Genomic DNA, 19491 nt, shown 5'->3' on the forward strand with positions numbered 1-19491 from the left:
TTACCTAGGTAATACGTGTGCGAATATGTTGAATAGCAAGATAATTATAAAATGAATATTGTTACAGCGGTTCAACTGGCAAAAATGATACCGTCGGAGGAGTGCACGGCCCAAGACAACTTCGGCTATCCTGACACACCCTGCATGTTCGTCAAGCTCAATAAGGTTTGTTTGTATTTGCGAACTTTTGTATAAATTATTGATGAATGAAAAAAAAAACAGATTTCTAAAGCGTTTGTATTACTTTGTATGTCTAACCTGCCATAGAAAATTATCTACCTACGCAAAAGAACAACTCGAAATAAGAAACTCTCTTAAAACAAGTTACTGATTTAATTAAATTTATTTTTATTTATTTTATTTATTTATTTTAATTACACAGGTTTATACCTTATTACGTAATTAAATAAAATGAGATTAAAGGATTTGTTACGACGTTTCAGATCATAGGCTGGAAACCAGACTGCTACAACGACGCAGTCAACCTGCCCGCAGACATGCCTGAAGATCTGAAGGACTACATCAAGACTTTAGACTCTTCAAAAGTAAGGATTTTAGTACTCAACATGATTGTTCCTACGACTCGTAAGAAGAGCAAATGCTTTACAAATGGTTAGGTAGATTTGCTAAGCGTGGTAAATTAAAATTAAATAAATTTGAGGGACTAAAGTCCGTTTTCACCATCAAACCCTATTTTTTACGAAACCATTATGGTAACACATAACAGGAATTTTGTTTTCATAGGGGTCACTTAAAAATTAGGGATTGATGGTGAAAACAGGCATATGTCTATAATTTACTTGCCTACTGCGCACTTATTGGGAGGAATAATTTTGTGGTGATGGATGCCCTGAAAGAATTCCGAAGTCTTCTGATGAACCCAATAGCAATTTAATCAAACATCAACAAACTTCAACAAACTTCAACAAAATCAATCTCAGTAGATGAATAGGTAATAATAATTTTACCTACCTACATATTTCTTCGTTTCTCCAGCTCAATCAGATATGGGTCTCGTGCTGGGAAGAGAAGTCGAACACCACCAGCATAGAATACCCGTGGGGGCGAGGACTGTCTGCAGACCACTACCCGTATACCAACGAGGACGGCTACCGGAGCCCTGTGGTCGCAATCAAGTTGACTGCACCAGGTAATGATCAGATTTAGGGTACCTACGAGTATGTAGGTTTCTAGCAATAACCATTGATTTAAAATAAGCAACGGTCTTAGTTAGTTAGTTTTACAACGCAATCGAATACCGCACTTAGCCTCATGATTGGGCCATTGTGCGCGATTTGTGGTTTATCTTCCTACTCCAACCACCCCAGATCCCCCAGAAGGCGAGCAGCCCGTCTAGGCTGCTACAGGCCTCCTGCAGCGACGATGCTGATCGAAGAAATTGAGCCCGTTGTTCTGCTACGCTACTGCACTCCATGAGTACATGCTGCGGTGTTTCCTCTGCCTCCATGCACCCCCAAGCAACGGTTTATGGACCGTGTAGAGTTTTTGATTTTAAGATGATAAAATAATGAATAAGAGTCCCTATTAGAAAGGTAATTTGGGAACGTAGCAAAGCGTTCACGAAATTAAATCAAATAAAATCGTGAGTAAAATCGATTAAGGCTTTGTTGCACCACCTAACTTTGACCGTAGCTATAGCGATAACCGGTGTTTTTGACAGATTTTTGACGTTTGTCAAAGTTAAAGTAACATGGTGCAACCTAGCCTAATACCACAGCTAATACTGGCATGTGACATCATAAGAGCTTCGTCAAATCCGAAGCCTTTGGCGATAAAAAGGCCAACCAAAGTAAAGTGTAACAAATGAAAGTTACTTTTCAACCGACTTCAAAAAAGGAGGAGGTTCTCAATTCGACCCGTATGTTTTTTTTTTCTATGTTTGTTACGCGATAACTCCGCCAATTATGAACCGATTTGAACAAATCTTATACCTCAAGGGTGGTCCCATTTAAATTTAATAATTTAGAAAAAACAACCCCAAGGGTGGAAAATTGGGGATGAACTTTTTTATACGCAATATCTCCGCCGATTATAAATCAATTTGAACGATTATTTTTTTGTTGAATAGGTATTATCAAAAGGGTGGTTTCATGCGAATTTGAAGAAAATATTTCACCCCCAAGGGTGGAAAATTGGGGATGAACTTTTTTATACGCAATTTTTTTAATTTTTAGTTTTTTTTTGTGTTCACGCATTTGAAGTCGGTTTTATTTTTTAAAAAAGTTAATTATTAATTTTACTATTTTGAAAATCAACAAACAATGACTGTCACTTTAAACAACTGCTATTTCCAGTGAACACAGCCGTGGTGGTTCGGTGCCGGGTGTGGGCGAAGAACGTGGTCTACAACAAGAGCCTCAAGGAGCCGTCGGGCTACACGCGCATACAGCTGTACATTGAAGACGGCGAAACCACAGAAGCGCCCACAGCTGACAACTAAGCCAGCGATGGAAACGGGTTTTACCAATAGTGCGGTTCTTGCAACTCACCACTCATTAACTTTAGGTCCTCTTAATAAGTTTAGGTCGTTCGTTCCAGTTTAAAAAATCAAGAAACTTAGTGCGGTTCACACAGGCGGCGGTCCGTTTTACATGTGAGAATTTGGAATACAGTAGGTATATTACCGACGCAATCGTCGAATAAAAACGTATACGATAAAGTGTGAATGCGTATTTATGTGGAGATACCTACAATCTTGCACAGCACATGAGTTGCAAAAATCTTAACAGAGATTTGAACATTTTTATTGTTGAAGTTTCGATAATTTTGTACGGAAATGATCACTAAAGGAACTTATGTGTGTGTGGGTTTTGTGATAAAATATCCAAAAATCAACAATAAAAAGTATTTAGGAAGTAATTTCAATATTTATATTATGAAAAGTTGAAACAATTTAATGCAAGAATCAATTATAAATTGTGAGATGGGAGATGTTAGCCATCAAAGAGTACAGTTTTGAATATGTTTGTCTGTACATAGTATGTACTACGTATCATTTCTTTGTGAAATTATTGATATAAAATTTTATGAATGGAGAGCAGAATCTCTGAAAAATATATTGAATGTCTTCATGATTTTTTTATTTATAATATGCATTTGTGAAAGTAGGGAGCTTTAGTTAGAAACTTAACTACAACAGTTTTATTTCTTATAAGCTTACTAATGGATCTAGAATGTTTGCAAGTGAGACAATTAGGATAAGTATGAAATATTTTATCCCACCACTGAGCTAGTTTTAGAACTTAGATGTTAATTTAGTTGTACTTACACAAATGTCTGTTTATTCATTAAAAGAGCTTTAATATTTTGAATTGAAATATTGATCTTTTGTAATTAAGCCAATTTAGTTTGTTAAAATTAATAAAAATCTCGTGTGACGAAAATATTGTAATTGTTGAATTATTGAAGAAAACTACGTTTTCTATTGGAATTGTATATGTAATCCCGAAATTAGTGCCTTCTAAGAAGTAAAGTGTGTAATATTAAAGTAAACTGAAATCAACGTTATGAATCTGTTTTATATCCGAACCTGAAATTAGTACAAATATGGTATACATGTATTAGACATTGTTACATTAAAAAAATAAATGTTCAATTTAAGTGTCAATGTTTTATTATCATAAATTCATTAATCCTAAAAATTTTCATCTAGGATTCTGAAGAAATCCATAAAATAACTGATTTCATTGAATGAGTTCAATTGACTTTATGGGGCAAACTGTAGCAGACTGAAAAATCCCCACGAAAGATGCCGCGGGAAGCAACTGGTCTTTACAATTAAAATAAAGAGAAAGGTGGAACTTCCGGTCTCCTTCACAAAAAAAAACCGGCATAGTTATGGAACCATACTATTTATTACTCTTCACTACATAGTACAAAACAAAGTCGCTTTCCGCTGTCTGTCCCTATGTATGCTTAGATCTTTAAAACTGGGCAACGGATTTTGATACGGTTTTTTTAATAGATAGAGTGATTCAAGAGGAAGGTTTATGTATACTTAGCACCCTTGCGAAGCCGGGGCGGGTCGCTATCGTATCGCGCTATGATATGATACTATCGTATCAAGTAGGTACATATCTTAAGTTAACATACTGTAATTGAGAAATCATCGCGTTAGAATCAGTATTGTAACTTCATTACAATATTTTCATTAATTTCCACCTATTAGCAAGGATGATCCACCAATTACTTTAGTTGAGCAAAGACGGTTACGGCAAAGGGCAAGGCCCGCCCGCCCTGGGCGTAGGGCGGTTAACGCTAGTTTTCGGCGGCTTCGAGGCTACCATCAAAGATTATAAGAAAGACAGGTGAGATAAACTAAGTGTTACTACTTCAATTTTTACCTAAAGATTTCATTAAAAGGAACAGAAACTTCAGGAAATATGGTTTAAAACGGCCCATTTGCCTTAAGGTGCCCTTAAGATGCAGGTCAAGTATAGACCGTAATGTGAACCATGAAATAAATTTTATAAACAAATGTATTTTTTTACTATTTTAATATTTTTAAATACCTTTAAATATGTACGTTGCGGTCAAAGAATGTGAGATTTCTTTCTACAGATGTTGTAAGTTACCTACTGAAAACTGACTTTTATTTTTCAGTAAGTTACAATAAAATTATGAGGTCACTTGTAAATAATTTATTTAAAATACATTTTAATATACAGACAGTGTAAAACACACGTTACGTTCCAATAAGCCTCTCAGAGACAATTTACCGTAGGCAGTAAACGCAAACTCAACACTAGTTTACTCTTCGTAACCACTGGTTGCGCTCAGTCCACCACCAGTCCCCGCTGAAGATGGGTGCCGACAAACCCAACGGAGTCGTCAACTACTGCCGAAGACCTCCTCAGAGACCGTTCCTCCAGAAAATCCAGTATGCGATCTGGAATCCTGAGGAGAGAACCTTCCTCGGCAGAACTCCTAAGAGATGGGGTGAGTAGACTTTTTGAATCTTATTTTGATGGTAAATGGTTGGTAGAATTGAAGATTGATTAATTACTTTAGGATTGTGATAGTTTGGGAAGGTAAAATTATTAGGTACGTCACTTTAATTACTTTTGAATTGAACATGAAAATGCTTTCAAATATAATAAATAAGTGAAATTCCACATGACAACCTAGTCTATCGTTCATACACTGACAATAAGCATAATTTAAAGAAATGGTTTATGAATTTAGGAGCGATAGACCAAACAAATGTACGAATTTAAAGAGATTTTCAGCCACTGAAAATCTTATTGAGCAGATTCTGGAACCTTAATTTTACTCATAGGAAATTAGATTGTTTATTGTTCATGTTCCAATAAAAGGCCGGTTTAAGATTTACTTTTCTTTTTATTGAATAACGGCGAATCTTTAGACTAAGATGGTTTTGATTATCAAAGCTTTCATATTATGCTGCAAACTCAAACCAAATTGTAATTTACGTTTTTATCTTTTCAGTTACATTTCCCAATAATTATTTTCCCAGACACATCAAAGAGAAACTACGAGCTTTTCCGATGCTCCTGAAACTTTACAGCACGATACAGGGATCCCATAAATCTAATATTGTACGCACTTACTGAAAGCAACGCATTACCCATTTTATACGGTGCACGCCGGTGATTCACTAACTATGCTATTTCTAAACATATTCCATCATAACTGTTGTGGAAATTATATGGAGCTCTGAAAATGGATCCAGGATGTAAAAATAATGATATTCCCAAGTAAAATGGCTTCTTTCACTATTCTAAATTGATTATTATCAAGCGTCATTATAAACTTTTTGTGTTGCCGTTCTTCCAAGCCATTTCATTATCACCTTTTACATCGATATATCGTGTAGGTATAATGTGTAACTGTCAGCTCTACATTGGGCACTATGAAATGACCCTTTATACCGGGATTACTGATCGTAAAGGCTAAACTGAAGCAGTAATACTGGTAATACTTAGTTCTGATTACCAGTGATTTAATTCTGTTTGGTTCAAATCCGATAGCTAACTTGGTTTATTACTTCTTTCAGCTTCAATACCACTACTCTAGATCACCGGAAAACCTCTCCCATTCACATTCCCTTTTAGTCAGTTTAAAATATTGCCATAATACGTCATGCAATAAACTTTACGCGCTCGCAAATAGTCGACCTCGGCAACAGGCTGACTGTGGTCGTGCCTATGTTTGTGCCTAGATATAGTCGTAGGATGGCAGGGCGGGGTGGAACTGCTAATGACCGGTTCTCCACCCTTGGTCAGTACCTACGTGTTGTTTGTAATACACTTAACTGAACCTTATTATTATGTGTCACGATATTCTACACTCGGATACGAAGCACTTAATTAAGTTATGAAAAGGTCTAATTGGTTTTCTATAGCGATGGATTAGTGGTAGAAAAGTTGCAAAACTTTTAAAGCGCTTTAACGCCTTCCAGTATAATATTAACCCTACTATCCATTACTTTGGGACAATAATTACCTGAGGTGGTGGGAGCCTGATGACGATGTAATACAGGTGTACTAAATACCTAGCATAGGCATCAGACTCACACAAGAATGAACATCAAACGTATCTTATACCTGTGCTTACCTATACATTCACTATGTAATTCTGTTCGATTTTTTGTGTGAGTAAAATAATCCATAAATAAACGAACCAACCGCATTTGTTACTGGTTTAAATTGTTACATTTGGTAGAAGCGACTGTTTCCAACACTACGGTGGGAGTCTCGTCGAAATAGAGCCTGAGGGCTGAGTGTGTTTACATCAAGACGTGAGCGCGTAAAAATGACGGATTCTACAGCACCCCTAGCGGAAACGTTCAAGAACTAAAATTTTCATACATTTTTAATGCGCTCACTAATGAGGACGTTTGGTGTAAACTCACACTCAGCCCACTGATCCTATTTTGTTTTGTCTCGTTTCTGTCAAATGAGCTTTTCCCTCCATAATTAAAAGTGGACCGCAGTTTGCCGTGGACCTAAGCGCACACAGTCACGGTGTGTAAGCCAGTGCTATTTCGGCGAATCCATTCGCGCGCTTTACTGTTTGTTTGTTTATGCCATGTACATACTCCATCATAGACCGTGACCTGGAATTGTGGATTTGGAAGTCTCAAATCTATAAAATATTTGGGATGAGGCCGCTATATTTATTCTGATTGAAATTCGATATTTTTGCGAGATGTTGCTAGCCGACTTGACCTCATCATCATCATCATCATAATTTCAGCCATAGGACGTCCACTGCTGAACATAGGCCTCCCCTAATGCTTTCCAAGTTGATCGATTGTTAGCAGCCTGCGTCCAGCGCTTCCCTGCTACCTTTATGATGTCGTCGGTCCACCTTGTAGGTGGACGTCCCACGCTTCGTTTGTTTGCGTTTGCGACTTGACCTCAAGTCTAGGGTTTAAGTCTCGTGAATTAAAAAAATGGTTCATCTGTCTGAACTTTGCTCTGACAAACGAAAGGTGACTGTTTGAGCACCGATGTAGGCCCGAAGTGGTGGACATGTGCCTTGAAAAAGGCTACTACTAATAAAGAATTTGAATTAGAATGCTCTTGGACTTTGCAGCGAGATTACACTTTTATGCTTAAAAATGACATTGTGGACTAGTAGCATAGCCTTAAACAGGGTTCAAATTATCACTAGCAGTATAGAACAATATTATTAAGCCACACACAGCAATCGTTGTGGTCTATTTAGCGCCTGTTGCGCGCGCGCAGTGTCGTGTTTGCGCTTTATATGAGGCGATAATAGCACTATGATGTGGATAATTTACTTATTGACGGCTGTTTGTTAGTGAAATAAACACTTTGTGGAGTTAATACAGGCATTGGCATGGAATGTTTCCTTTTATAATATGAGTAATTAGCGGCCGCCCGCGACTTCGCACGCGTGGATATCGTTTTACCCCCTTAGAGGTGGAGTTTCGTAATATCTGTTCTTAGCGGATGTCTACACCCTAGTAACTTACCTGCCAAATAAATTGTCAAGCATGCATTAGAATAGAAACTAAGCTTAGGCGCAGAACACCGATTTTTTGTCGGCCGATAGTCTTAAATGCATAGTGTTGCCATATGTCTACGAAGTACTTTTTTAATTATAGCAAGTAACACATTTTACAAGCGTTTCTGAATGTACGCTAATATCATAGAAAACATCCAAATAAAAATAAAAAAACCGCAAATGGAGGTAGATTTGAAAAAAAAATTAACCGATATTTGACGTAGCGATCGCGAAGGAGAAAAAATTGGTAGTGTTAAAATTTGTGGTATTTGGATTTCGGATTCAGTGAGAATTAATTGCTAAAACGATTGGAAAATAATACATACGTGTTAGAAACAATGTAAGAATTCATTATTATAACTTATTTTTTTGGTAATCTATCCCGAATGTACCTTCGACTTGGTTTTTGTGTATGTAGCCAAATGTCTACACCTTGCGTTTATACCATAAAATTGATCGATAGGAATTGTTCTATGGTTTGCTTATTTGGCTTTTCTTTTCAGCATGTTTGGCTCGCTAATTGAAAAGGAAATTGAGGCAGCTCTTGCTGCTTTAAATGATGGTGCAGTCTCAGAAGATGATGAAAATTTAGATGATGATAACATCGATTATTACCCAAACGTACGGGATTTATTGCATGATCTGGATGAGGAGTCCATAGATCATAATCTACCCTTGGAACACAACGAAGATCCTCCCTAGTAGTTTATGAAGAGGAGCATAATATTAGATCAGATGGTGTTTCGTGTTCTATTGAGACGAATCTCAATATAACTGACACGATTATTTGAACTAAACCCTTTTTGAGTAATGCATAAATTCGTTTCGTCTACAATTTTCGAAACAATGTCATCGTTTATGAACTTGACAAAGAACTGAAATGGCTCCTCCAGGTCAGATATTTCTGTGGGCAGTTCCGAATCCCCTAAAAAAGCAATGCGATCATCGTCCCATGGTGGTAAATTTATTTTTTTCCAAATCATCTCCCGGCTACGTGACCTCAAAGCTGCAATTCCTGGAATACCTGAACTTGATTGCGCAGATGAAGTAGGTACCCGCCACAGGTTCCGCTAAGGAAACACCATCTAATATGTGCTCCTCATCATACTATGGGAGGGTCTTCGTTATGTTCCAAGGGTAGATTAATGATCTATGGACTCATGTAATAAATCCCGTACGTTTGGGTAATAATCGATGTTATCCTCATCTAAATTTTCATCATCTTCTGAGACTGCACCATCATTTAAAGCAGCAAGAGCTGTCTCAATTTCCTTTTCAGATAGCGAGCCAAACATGCTGAAAAGAAAAGCCAAATATGCAAACCATAGAACTATTAATATCGAACAATTTTATGGCATAAACGCATGGTGTAGACATTTGGCTACATACTGTAAATTTTCAAAAATATACTTTTTTTTCGTACTTAGATTTTTTTTATTATTTTTCCCCCTATCTGTGACTAAAAATCTAATTGAAATATTTTTTTCATAACTAAATAAAAAATCATGCATTTAAGGGTTAGTCGGGCTCATAATAAGTAAAGGCATGTATGGAAGTGGGCACATTACACCGATTTGATTTGGCCGATTCTTCATACAAATTAAAATCGGGCCCAACTATCGGCCAACTAAAAATCGATGGTCTGCGCCTAGGTTAAGATTTAATTGAACCTAAAAATGTTTAGCACAATGTCCTAAGCACGAGTGCTACTGTAGCGGCGCTATTTTATTTTTCATACAAAAGAAAAGTTTATGTAAGTAAGTATTGATTAATACACTTTTTCATTGCTTAGTTTTTTATCAGCATGCGATTTCATATCTTAGCATGCTAAATGCTATGTCAATATGAAATTTCATAGGTACAATAATTATGAAAAATGATAATATGCAAAGAATATGGAAAATGCTAATCATACGTAATTGCGAAATAGTGAATGCTTTGTGAAATGACATTGTTTTTATAATACGCGCTAACCATGAATTTTGCAACTACTTTAATTATTGCTAATTAATTATGATTTCGCAAGCTAATGATTAATGCTAATTAATCCATTACAAATTATCATACTAACGAGAACCTTATTTGTTCGTAAGGGCATCTCGTCCAGTAACAAAATAAGTGTCAAACAAGGAAGACATAGATGAAATAACTTGTTCCAGGTGTAATAGGGCTCATATACCTGGTGATGTATATCTGCATCATCATCTTCTTCTCCATCTGCATGTGTGGGCTGCTGGCCACCATGGACGACCGGATCCCGTACTTCACGCTTGCTGACTCCATCATCGGTAAGAGAAAGCACAATTACTTAAACGAATCACGTTTAGCAGTAAAGGTTACTAATAATTTTATTATTGCCTTCAGTAACTACAACAATAAGACTAAAGTCTGACGCGATTTTTGACGGAAAGTACCTAACTGTCAACAACATTCTGAAAAGACTAACTACCCGTCTTTTTTAATTTAAAAAAAACCTAACCTAAAAATGTAAAAGAATTTTAATTACCTTCAGTTCAGTCACAGAATAAGTAATAGTACCATGGTTCAGTGTATTTATTCCAAGACACTGTTAGGTTTCAAGTTGTAAATTAATAGCACATTATTAAAAAAACATTTAAATTATTATTTTAATACTTGGCTGCCCAAAAACATGGCGCCATTTTGAAATAAACACATAGTGCGCGGCTAAGTTCACACCGCTTGTAAATTCAGCAACTTCAGGTTGAAAAAAAATATAGCTAGAATGATGAAAAGAATGAAAATTAAAAAAAAAATTAAAAGTAAAATCTTTTTGTGTTCTTGTTTCTAAGGTTTTTATTCTATGTTGATTTCTTCAGGCAATAACCCTGGCATGGGCCACAGACCGCTGCTCTTCGAAGAGGGAGCGCTGATCTGGTACGACCAGTCTAACTCCACGCAGGTGAAGAAGTATGTCGACAATATCAACGAGTTCCTTGCGCGTGAGTTGCTTGTTTAATCGTCATTTTTAGGAGTAACTTAGGTAGAAAAGGAGAGCAAAGATTCGCCAAGTAAAACAGGCCAAGTCTGCCTCCTCCATGATTTTATGTGTTGGTTTAATTGTTTAAATCTGTGTTAGTGCAAATTAATAGTGGGGAGTGGAGGCCAAATCTCTATTTGCTTCTATGAAGAGAGCGGTGCTCGCAGTGGTGCCTGCCTGACCTGATGATATGAATGATGACCATGACTAACTCTCTCGGACATCTGTCACTTGATTTGTCCCTTGTTTGTAGGTAGGTCGAAAGTTACGTTAATACTTTATTTATTCTTGTTTATCTTCCAGCATACCGCAACAAAAGCCTGCTAATCAACCAGGGCGTGAACCAGCGCGAGTGTGGTTCTATGAAGCCTCCGCGGGAAGAGGTGTGCGCCTTCGACGTGGTCAACCAGTTCGGGCCCTGCACCAAGGAGAACAACTACGGCTTCGACCAAGGGACTCCGTGCATCATCATCAAGCTTAATAGGGTGAGAGCCGGCTGAACAAATGTAGTCACAAAACCTTCTTATTATGAGATGAGTTCGCGGACTCTGTGAATTTTATTATGTTAGGCTCTCCCTTCTAGAAAGGCGGAGCTCACTCATTTAGACCTCTTAAAAGACCAGCTAGAGCCGATAGATTCACTCATGTTTCGTCAGCGGCTCGTGCCTTTGGGCATACGATATTGCAGCGTATGGATCCAGTCATGGCATCAGCTGCAACTATCCTATAGGAGCGCGAATGTTCGTATGTAGTGACCGACCCCTAGTTTTGACCTCACAAACAATAAAATTGAAAAATATTTCTTAACTAATTATAATACGTTTTACATTTTCAGTTATATGACTGGAAACCAATCTTCTACGACGATCCCGGGGATTTGCCGCAGAACATGCCTCCTTACATCAAAAACTTCATCAATAACACAACGCCAGAACGAGTAAGTTTACTGCTTTTTCCGAAATTTTCTTTTATAAAACTGTATTAAACTAAATTAAGAAATGTTCCTTATAAGAAAACAGGTCACTTTTATACATTGAACAATAATACCTACATTTAAAAAAAAATCAAATCATGTTGACCCCATCAGTGTTTTCTGCTTTGACCTACTGTAATTTTGAACATATAAAAACATGAATTCCAGCGCCGCAGCGTGTGGCTGACGTGTATGGGGGAGAGACCAGCGGACGTGGAGGCCCTGGGTCCTCTGAAGTACTACCCGTACCCAGGGGTCCCTGAAGTGTTCTTCCCGTATGACAACACCCCTGGCTACCTGAGCCCGCTGGTCGCTGTACAGCTGGAGAAGCCAGCGTGTAAGTATCACAGCATGAATAGTAGCTTTTCACTTAAACATTCATTTCTAGAAGCGTTTCATTGCACCCAAACAACGTCCACTGCTGGATTTAAAAGCTTCCTCTAAGAATTTCCACGGTTGTGCTGTGCGCATCACAGGATTTGTAACTGAGTTTTTTTTTACTATTTAAAATAATACATACCTACATTCCTCAAAACATAGGTGACGCGCAAATATTTATAATGAGCTTTCCATTAGCTTTCTGACGCGTCAGTCAAGACACGTGACTGGCACAAGACTTGTTTATGTGTTTACTATAACGAGCTTACTGGCAAAGCTCTTATATTATGTTTCATATTTTTATTACGGTGCGGTGTATTTCCAATGTTTCAGTGGGCCAAATAATAAACATCCGCTGCAGGGCGTGGGCGAAGAACATCGTCTACACCGAGAGCCTCAAGGAGCGGCTCGGGTCCACCCACCTGGAAATCATGATCGATAAAACTTCAGAACCGGTGAACATTACCACCGTTTAGGAAGAACTCTCTTACATTTTATATTATAATAGACAGAAAATAAAATCCTAACACAAAGCCACTTTCCGGGAAAATGCGGAAAACTTTTTTTAGATAATGTTTAAGTATAATTTTGAACAGTTTTGGAAGTGCGTCAATAGGCCGTACAGCCAAACGAATGGACCTAAGTACTTAATAGATTAAGGGCCTATTTCACCACTAAAATCAATGATAGCGTGTAAGGGTGGATTCGACTAAACAAGAGTATTAATATTAATCTCAGATTAAATAGTCAGTTATTCGACATTTTGACATATTTCCCATACTGAAACTGTCAATGTGCCAGTTATAGCAGGAGTTATTCTCGGATAAAAGTTTGGTCAAAGCGGGCCCAAGCAGGCTTTACAACTTTAGGTTTAGATATCTGACACATGACGGAACTGGAACCAGATAACCTAAGTATAATTATTATTATGTAAAACTTTTTTAGGAATCGTGAAAATAGGCCCTTAGTTTTTAGATCTAGTCACATTGAATTAAGAAGTAAATATAAAATGCTTGGATACTATTACTAATGGGATACATTGATATCCCATGCCACTTTTAGGCCTATGATTAAATTACAACTTTCATAATAATTTTTATATTGAATTTTCTTACATTTCTATATTATGAAAAACTTAATAAAACCATGCCATGTTAACCAAATGATGACATATCAGTGATAATGTTTACATTAACCTAAGTAAATGAAAGACTAATGAAAAATAAACACTACCTATTAGGGAAGAAATGTTGAAAGTCAAATATCTTAATGTGTATCAAAAACTATTGTGCTTTGTAATACGAGGACTTTGTGTTGTATTTAAGGTGAATGAATAAATCAGTGTTGATCAATGAAAATTCGAGTTTCAATTGACAATATTTTCATGAATGATATAACAATGTTGAAATAAAATAAACGAGTATATTTCTTACTAAATTTAATCATTCCTTTCATAATAATTTACAAGGTAATCTCACTCTTGAAAACATTAATTCCACATTCATAAAATAATTTAATACTTAACCCTTTGAAAGGCATTTTTCAAGTTTAACAAATACTTACCTGCCTGAAACAAACTTGTTCTTTGGTACGGAATTAACCTTTGGTAACAATGCCTTTGATCTTTGGACTATTACGTCATTAAGCAGCATAATAAAACAACGTAGAAGGTACATTGGGAAGTACATTTCGTTTAGGTTTTGTACTTCCATCCATGCTACTTCCCTATGAATCCACTTTGCATCTGCTCTACTGCACCCATAGACAATTTATTTTAAAATATGATAGAAAAAAACAAAGTAGAGCTACAATAATAAACATCACATGGTTTTGAGTATAAAAGGCTCTGTCATTTCTACATCCGGCTGAAATTCAGCCTTCGATCAGTCTTCGTTTATACTATTCTGAATTTTTCATAGAATATTTTAAGTTCATCAATAAAAAAGGCTGCAAGAAAGCTACGAAAAAAAAAAACAATTTCGCCATGTCCAATTTCGGTTTCATCTCTCTCCTACGTCACCTCGGACTAAGTGTAAAACAGCAGCGTCTTGATAAGCTAGTCGCTGGGTGCAGGTCTATCGGGCTAGGGTGCGCGTGACGATAAAATCTTAACGACGATCTTAAAGACGACAAATGCCTACAATGCTAGGCTATGATGCGCGTGACGATATAATCTTTTCTTTACACGACAAGTCGCTGACATAGCCCGACGGATTAGCAAGCTGAAGTGGCAATGGGCATACGCAGAACTGACGGCCGATGTGACAGCAAGGTTCTGGAATGGAGGCCGCGTACCGGAAAACGCAGCGTGAGACGTCCACCCACAAGGTGGACCGACGACATCATAAAGGTAGCAGGAAAGCGCTGGACGCAGGCCGCTACCAACCGGGTAACATGGAAAGCATTGGGGGAGGCCTATGTTCAGCAGTGGACGTCCTATGGCTGAGATGATGATGATGAAGATGATGATTACACGACAAGCGTCTATAGTCTAAAATCGATAAGACCTCGATAAGATTTTATCGTATCGCATCCTACTCCTGGTGATGGTCTACTCAATCATGATCTCGATGTGGACGGTGCCCATGCCCTCGTGGCGGTCGTACATGATGTTGTGCGCCCACGCGCGGCACTCCATGTTGATCAGCATGCCCGCTGGAATACAGAACAGTAAAGTTTATAGGATTTTATTAATATAAACATGTAAATAAACAAATCGAAGGTGTCATGGAAATGTAAGTTTTTCAGTTTCAGGGTTTTGTTTGCAATTTGAGAGGTTGTTTTGGCAACTGGATCTAAATTAATCGTAATTTTTTTTGTCGACGTTATCCGACCAAGATCTGTAAACTCTACGCATTACTCCGACACATTACTTATTTTTTTTAATACGTTTTATATCATGGGTTCAGATTTGATCCGTGACTCATACAGAGAGGGAAGAAGTGTTGAAAATGTGTCAAATTTTTACAAACCAAAAAATACTGAACTAACCCCGTGGCCCGATTCGACCAAACTTTTATCCGAGAATAACTTTTGGTGTAACTGGCACATTGACAGTTTCAGTATGGGAAATATTTATGTCAAAATGATGACTGACGATTTATTCTGAGATTAATATTTACTCTTGTTTGGTCTAATCCACCCTGAGTGGTGTTCAGTAATGGCACAGTAAATGTTAGGTGTAAGTCAACTCACTCTTCGGCCTTTGCAAGTGCACTGCGACCAATGGGCTGAGGTAGCCCTCCTGGTTGGTGTAGGGGAAGTAGTAGCCAGGGAAGCCCCGGTAGGGCATGTACGTGATGGGCCCGATGTTCTCCCGGTCGGCCGGGTTCTCGCCCAGGCATGACACCCACACCATGTTCAACTGGAAAGAACAAGACAGTCTTAAACTTCGTGATAAATCTTTGCACGAGAATCCACTAGCATTTAATTATTTAGCTTAGCCAAACAATAGGCTTGTCGATAGATACATACTCGTATTAGATAAAATTCCGAAAGCATACACTAACTCTATCTTAGCATTTACGCTTTTGGCACTTGAACACACAAAGCAAGCAAATATCTTTTTTCAAATTCAAATGGTTTATTGCATGTCACATTACAAGTAAGTAGTGGTGTGAAAATCTTGGAAAATTATTGCTAAAATCTTTACCAAGAAACTGTACTCAACCTACATAATTATTTAAAGTCTGTTTCTCACGCAAACACAAATGTACCCAAAATGGAAGTATCTACTTACATAATTCTTATCATACGCCGTCATATTCCTGATGTGCTCCTTCAGATCATCAGGCATATCGACGGGCAGGCTGTCCGAGCTGTTATAGTAGTGGGGCTTCCATCCGAAGATCTTGTTCAGCTTCAAGAAGATGCAGGGCGTGGACTTGTGGTAGGCGAAGTTGTTGTCCTCCACGCAAGGGCCCCAGGCGCTGATGTCCACGTCACACACTTTACCCGCTGGTGGAGGTAGCTTGAAGTCGCAGTTGTGGATATTCTGACCAGCTCCAGCTTTCTTACCGTCGCGTTTGTAGGCTGTGAGAGACATTGACAATAATAACACGAAAAAACCCAATGAAATTAGGGTCTTAGTGGTCTGATTCATGATAGAGTAGTTTTTATTTCATTGCATAGGTGTACTGAACTATTTAATCATGAAACATTGGGTGTAGGCGTTATAATAAGGAAGCAGTTATAAAAATGTGATTGCATTAGTCAGAACTGTAATTTAGCAAGCTTGATTTTTGTCGGTAAAATCGTCACATTCTAAGTATAGTAGAAGTAATAATACAGAAATGTAGAAGTAATAATATTGTAGAAACACAGGCAAAATAATAAAACTGGAATGTCGCTCTATTTCGACGATAACAAAATAAGAATATATTATTATGATTAAACTTTGAAGCTGACCCCAAATTAAGGACTCAAATTCTACGAAAACTCTAATTGCACTTCTGACTCATGAGGAAAATGATAAGATTATTTACCAGTCAAGAACTTGGACATCTGCTTCACCCAGAACTGGTGGCTGCCGGGGTCGTTTCCCTTGTACCAGATGACGCTGCTGGCAACCTCTGGCGGCGTGGGCCTAAAGCCCAGCCCTGGGTTGGTGCCGATGATGCTACTCTCAAGCTGCCACATAGGCTTCCGTGCGTCCAGAAGCTGCAGGAAGGTCCACATGCAGATGGCCACGAGGATCGCCAGCGCCATGTAGAAGATAAAGTAGAATAAGGCTATTTTGGCTGTGGAAGAAAAGTTTTATTCTCAGAAACTTTAAATTGAAATATTATACAGAATGATACTCATAAGCGTACCAATCATGTTACAGTCGAAAGTCATAACTGGCCGAAACCAGTTTTGACTGCAAAAATCAGGCCAAAAGTGGTTCTGATCGATGTTAAAACCACTTTTGACCCATTTTAGCTATCAAAACTATTTTGATTAAGGGTATCGGTCAAAACCACTTTTAACACACAAATCAATGAAGATTGGTTGCCAATTTGTCTAAATTAAATAAGGTCGGTCTATAAACTCTGTAAACACATTTTATAGTAGGTACAATTAAAAAGGACCGTTTGTCCAGCAATGGACGTCATTTGGCAGAAACGAACGAACGAACAATTAAAAAACATTGAAGTTGTTTGACGTTACTGATCATACTTAGTGACTCTACTAATCTTTGTAGAATTAGGTTTTACAATCGTTCTACATTGTCAAAGTACATTTTCTCGTTCTTTTGGGTCTCCAATTGGCTAGACCCTGAGCCGTCCGGTCGTGGCCGCTCGCGCAGGAAACCAGTAATGCGCTCATTGCGACAATTGCCCGAGCTTCCGCCCAGCTCCTTCTGATTTACTCGCGACTCGTTACTGACTTGGAGTATTTGGGGCAAAGATTATGGAACTTGATGGTCTACTTATTTGCCCAAAAATATGTAGGATTTGTGGATGAATTCTTGAGTATTCAGCGGATACACTAAAAAGTTTAAGACTTTTAAGTAGACATTGTTTGTGATAACTTTTTCTTGGTTTTCTGAGCTTTCAAGCGATTTCTTTGAATCGGGGAATGTGAAGCGAGTCACAATTTAGTAAAAATTGTTGACGACATTAAAAGGATCAATTTCGTAAACGTGACTTAAATAATAAAACCACCGAAATTACAAGAAAATCAGGCCACTTTCATAAATCATAGTCTAATAGGTATTATGCTGAAAGTTTCATAAAGTTCGAAGAACTTAGTTATGATATGAATCAGCGTATTTCCAAATAAGTAACTATTCATTCTCACAAAACTTTCCGGACTAACGTGAGGAATTTTTGTAAGTTTTCTAATATTAGTGCTAGTATAAAGTCCATTTACTTATTCTTCATGGCTACAGTGAACAGTTCATTTATAAGTAGTGGACTGAGATGTAAATTATTATGTGCTTAATATGAAAATTACATTTCACCAAAAAGTTTTCGGTAACAAAGGTAAGATAACTGACTTACACCAGCTAGCTCCGGTCCTGCCGCAGAACTGCCTTGTCTTCGGGTTCCATATGAACCTCCTGAACTTCTCCCCCGCCGTTAGAGGGTCCTCCTTCTCCTTGTAGTAGAGGTTGAACCTCTCCAGGCTCGTCAGGTCGGAAGGCCGCTTCTTCACGGTCATCTTCTTGACTAGATATCGCTTTTGGCTCTACAATTAAATATAAATATTAGGAGGCGATATTTTCATTAATGGTAACTTTACAATGACAGTAAGGTAAAACAAAGGTAAGGTAAACAAGGTGATCCGTCTGCTCGTTTGCCTCCTATCACATAAAAAAAAAAAAAAAAAAAAAAAAAACAACTGAAGAAGACTTAGTCTGAGTTGCACCACCTAGCTTTGACCGTAGCTATAACGGTAACCGGTGCTTTTTGTATGGAGTTTACAGGTTTTTGACGTTTGTCAAAGTTAAAGTAAGAAGGTGCAACTCAGCCTTAATGACGCGTTTTAGAAATACATTGTGTGTGAATTTATTAACGTAGATCACAGGAGAGAAGAAAGAGATAAATAGTACAGCAGGAGAAAACATCAAACAATAAGACGATAAAGAGCTACTTTTCTACCAATAAATGTTTCTTACAAGAAGGAGGATAGTTACCTTTCGTACCTATTCTTCTTCTCAGAAAGGGTTCCACAATATTTAGTAATCTATGATGATAACTACAAGACAATTGCACATAATACGACAAAAATGAATAAAAAAAATAGTTAGAAGGACACAGAAAAATGGAAGATCCCAGTACACCGATTTCGGTTCATAGAGTCGAACAAAAGGGGCTTATTTCCTATTCAAGAATAGAAGAAGAAACATAAGCACATTAGACACATAAAAATTTAAAGTTTTTCCATAAAATGAGAATCCCAGCTCACCTGTGTCCCGGGCGAGGCGCGCGTGAGAGTGTACCGCGCGGCGACTGCGCCGGCGCAGCCAGCGGCCCGCGCTCAGGATAATGGGACGGCGTCATGCAGTAAAGGCAATTCATATTACATTTTTATTATAAAAAGCTAAAGCCTGGTCCGCGAGCACGTAGAATTTTGTCCAATGACGCCAAGCTCACCATCCTTATCGCTCGCGCGTAATTATCTTGCTGTCGCGCTCGCACAC

The 19491-nt window shown here is 37.9% G+C and overlaps 3 protein-coding genes across 3 annotated transcripts; 2 read left to right on the top strand and 1 right to left on the bottom strand.

Moving 5' to 3' along the window:
• The first annotated feature begins 73 nt into the window (after positions 1–73).
• Positions 74–2615, top strand: LOC135088089 (sodium/potassium-transporting ATPase subunit beta-2-like). The gene is made up of 4 exons (XM_063982976.1): positions 74–165; positions 444–545; positions 997–1150; positions 2316–2615. The coding sequence occupies exons 1-4, from the start codon at positions 85–87 to the stop codon at positions 2459–2461; spliced, it is 483 nt and encodes a 160-aa protein (XP_063839046.1). The 5' UTR covers positions 74–84; the 3' UTR covers positions 2462–2615.
• A 2188-nt stretch (positions 2616–4803) lies between these two features.
• On the top strand, positions 4804–13705 carry LOC135088090 (sodium/potassium-transporting ATPase subunit beta-2-like). The gene is made up of 7 exons (XM_063982978.1): positions 4804–4959; positions 10176–10304; positions 10854–10976; positions 11318–11499; positions 11850–11951; positions 12156–12324; positions 12699–13705. The coding sequence occupies exons 1-7, from the start codon at positions 4824–4826 to the stop codon at positions 12839–12841; spliced, it is 984 nt and encodes a 327-aa protein (XP_063839048.1). The 5' UTR covers positions 4804–4823; the 3' UTR covers positions 12842–13705.
• An 81-nt stretch (positions 13706–13786) lies between these two features.
• LOC135088091 (sodium/potassium-transporting ATPase subunit beta-2-like) lies at positions 13787–19327 on the bottom strand. The gene is made up of 6 exons (XM_063982979.1): positions 19257–19327; positions 18350–18536; positions 16850–17104; positions 16105–16397; positions 15561–15729; positions 13787–15020 (listed from the first exon to the last, which is right to left on the bottom strand). The coding sequence occupies exons 2-6, from the start codon at positions 18507–18509 to the stop codon at positions 14917–14919; spliced, it is 981 nt and encodes a 326-aa protein (XP_063839049.1). The 5' UTR covers positions 18510–18536; positions 19257–19327; the 3' UTR covers positions 13787–14916.
• Between the last annotated feature and the right edge of the window lie 164 nt (positions 19328–19491).

This window comes from Ostrinia nubilalis, chromosome 3 (genome assembly GCF_963855985.1).
Source record: "Ostrinia nubilalis chromosome 3, ilOstNubi1.1, whole genome shotgun sequence".
Taxonomy (NCBI): domain Eukaryota; kingdom Metazoa; phylum Arthropoda; class Insecta; order Lepidoptera; family Crambidae; genus Ostrinia; species Ostrinia nubilalis.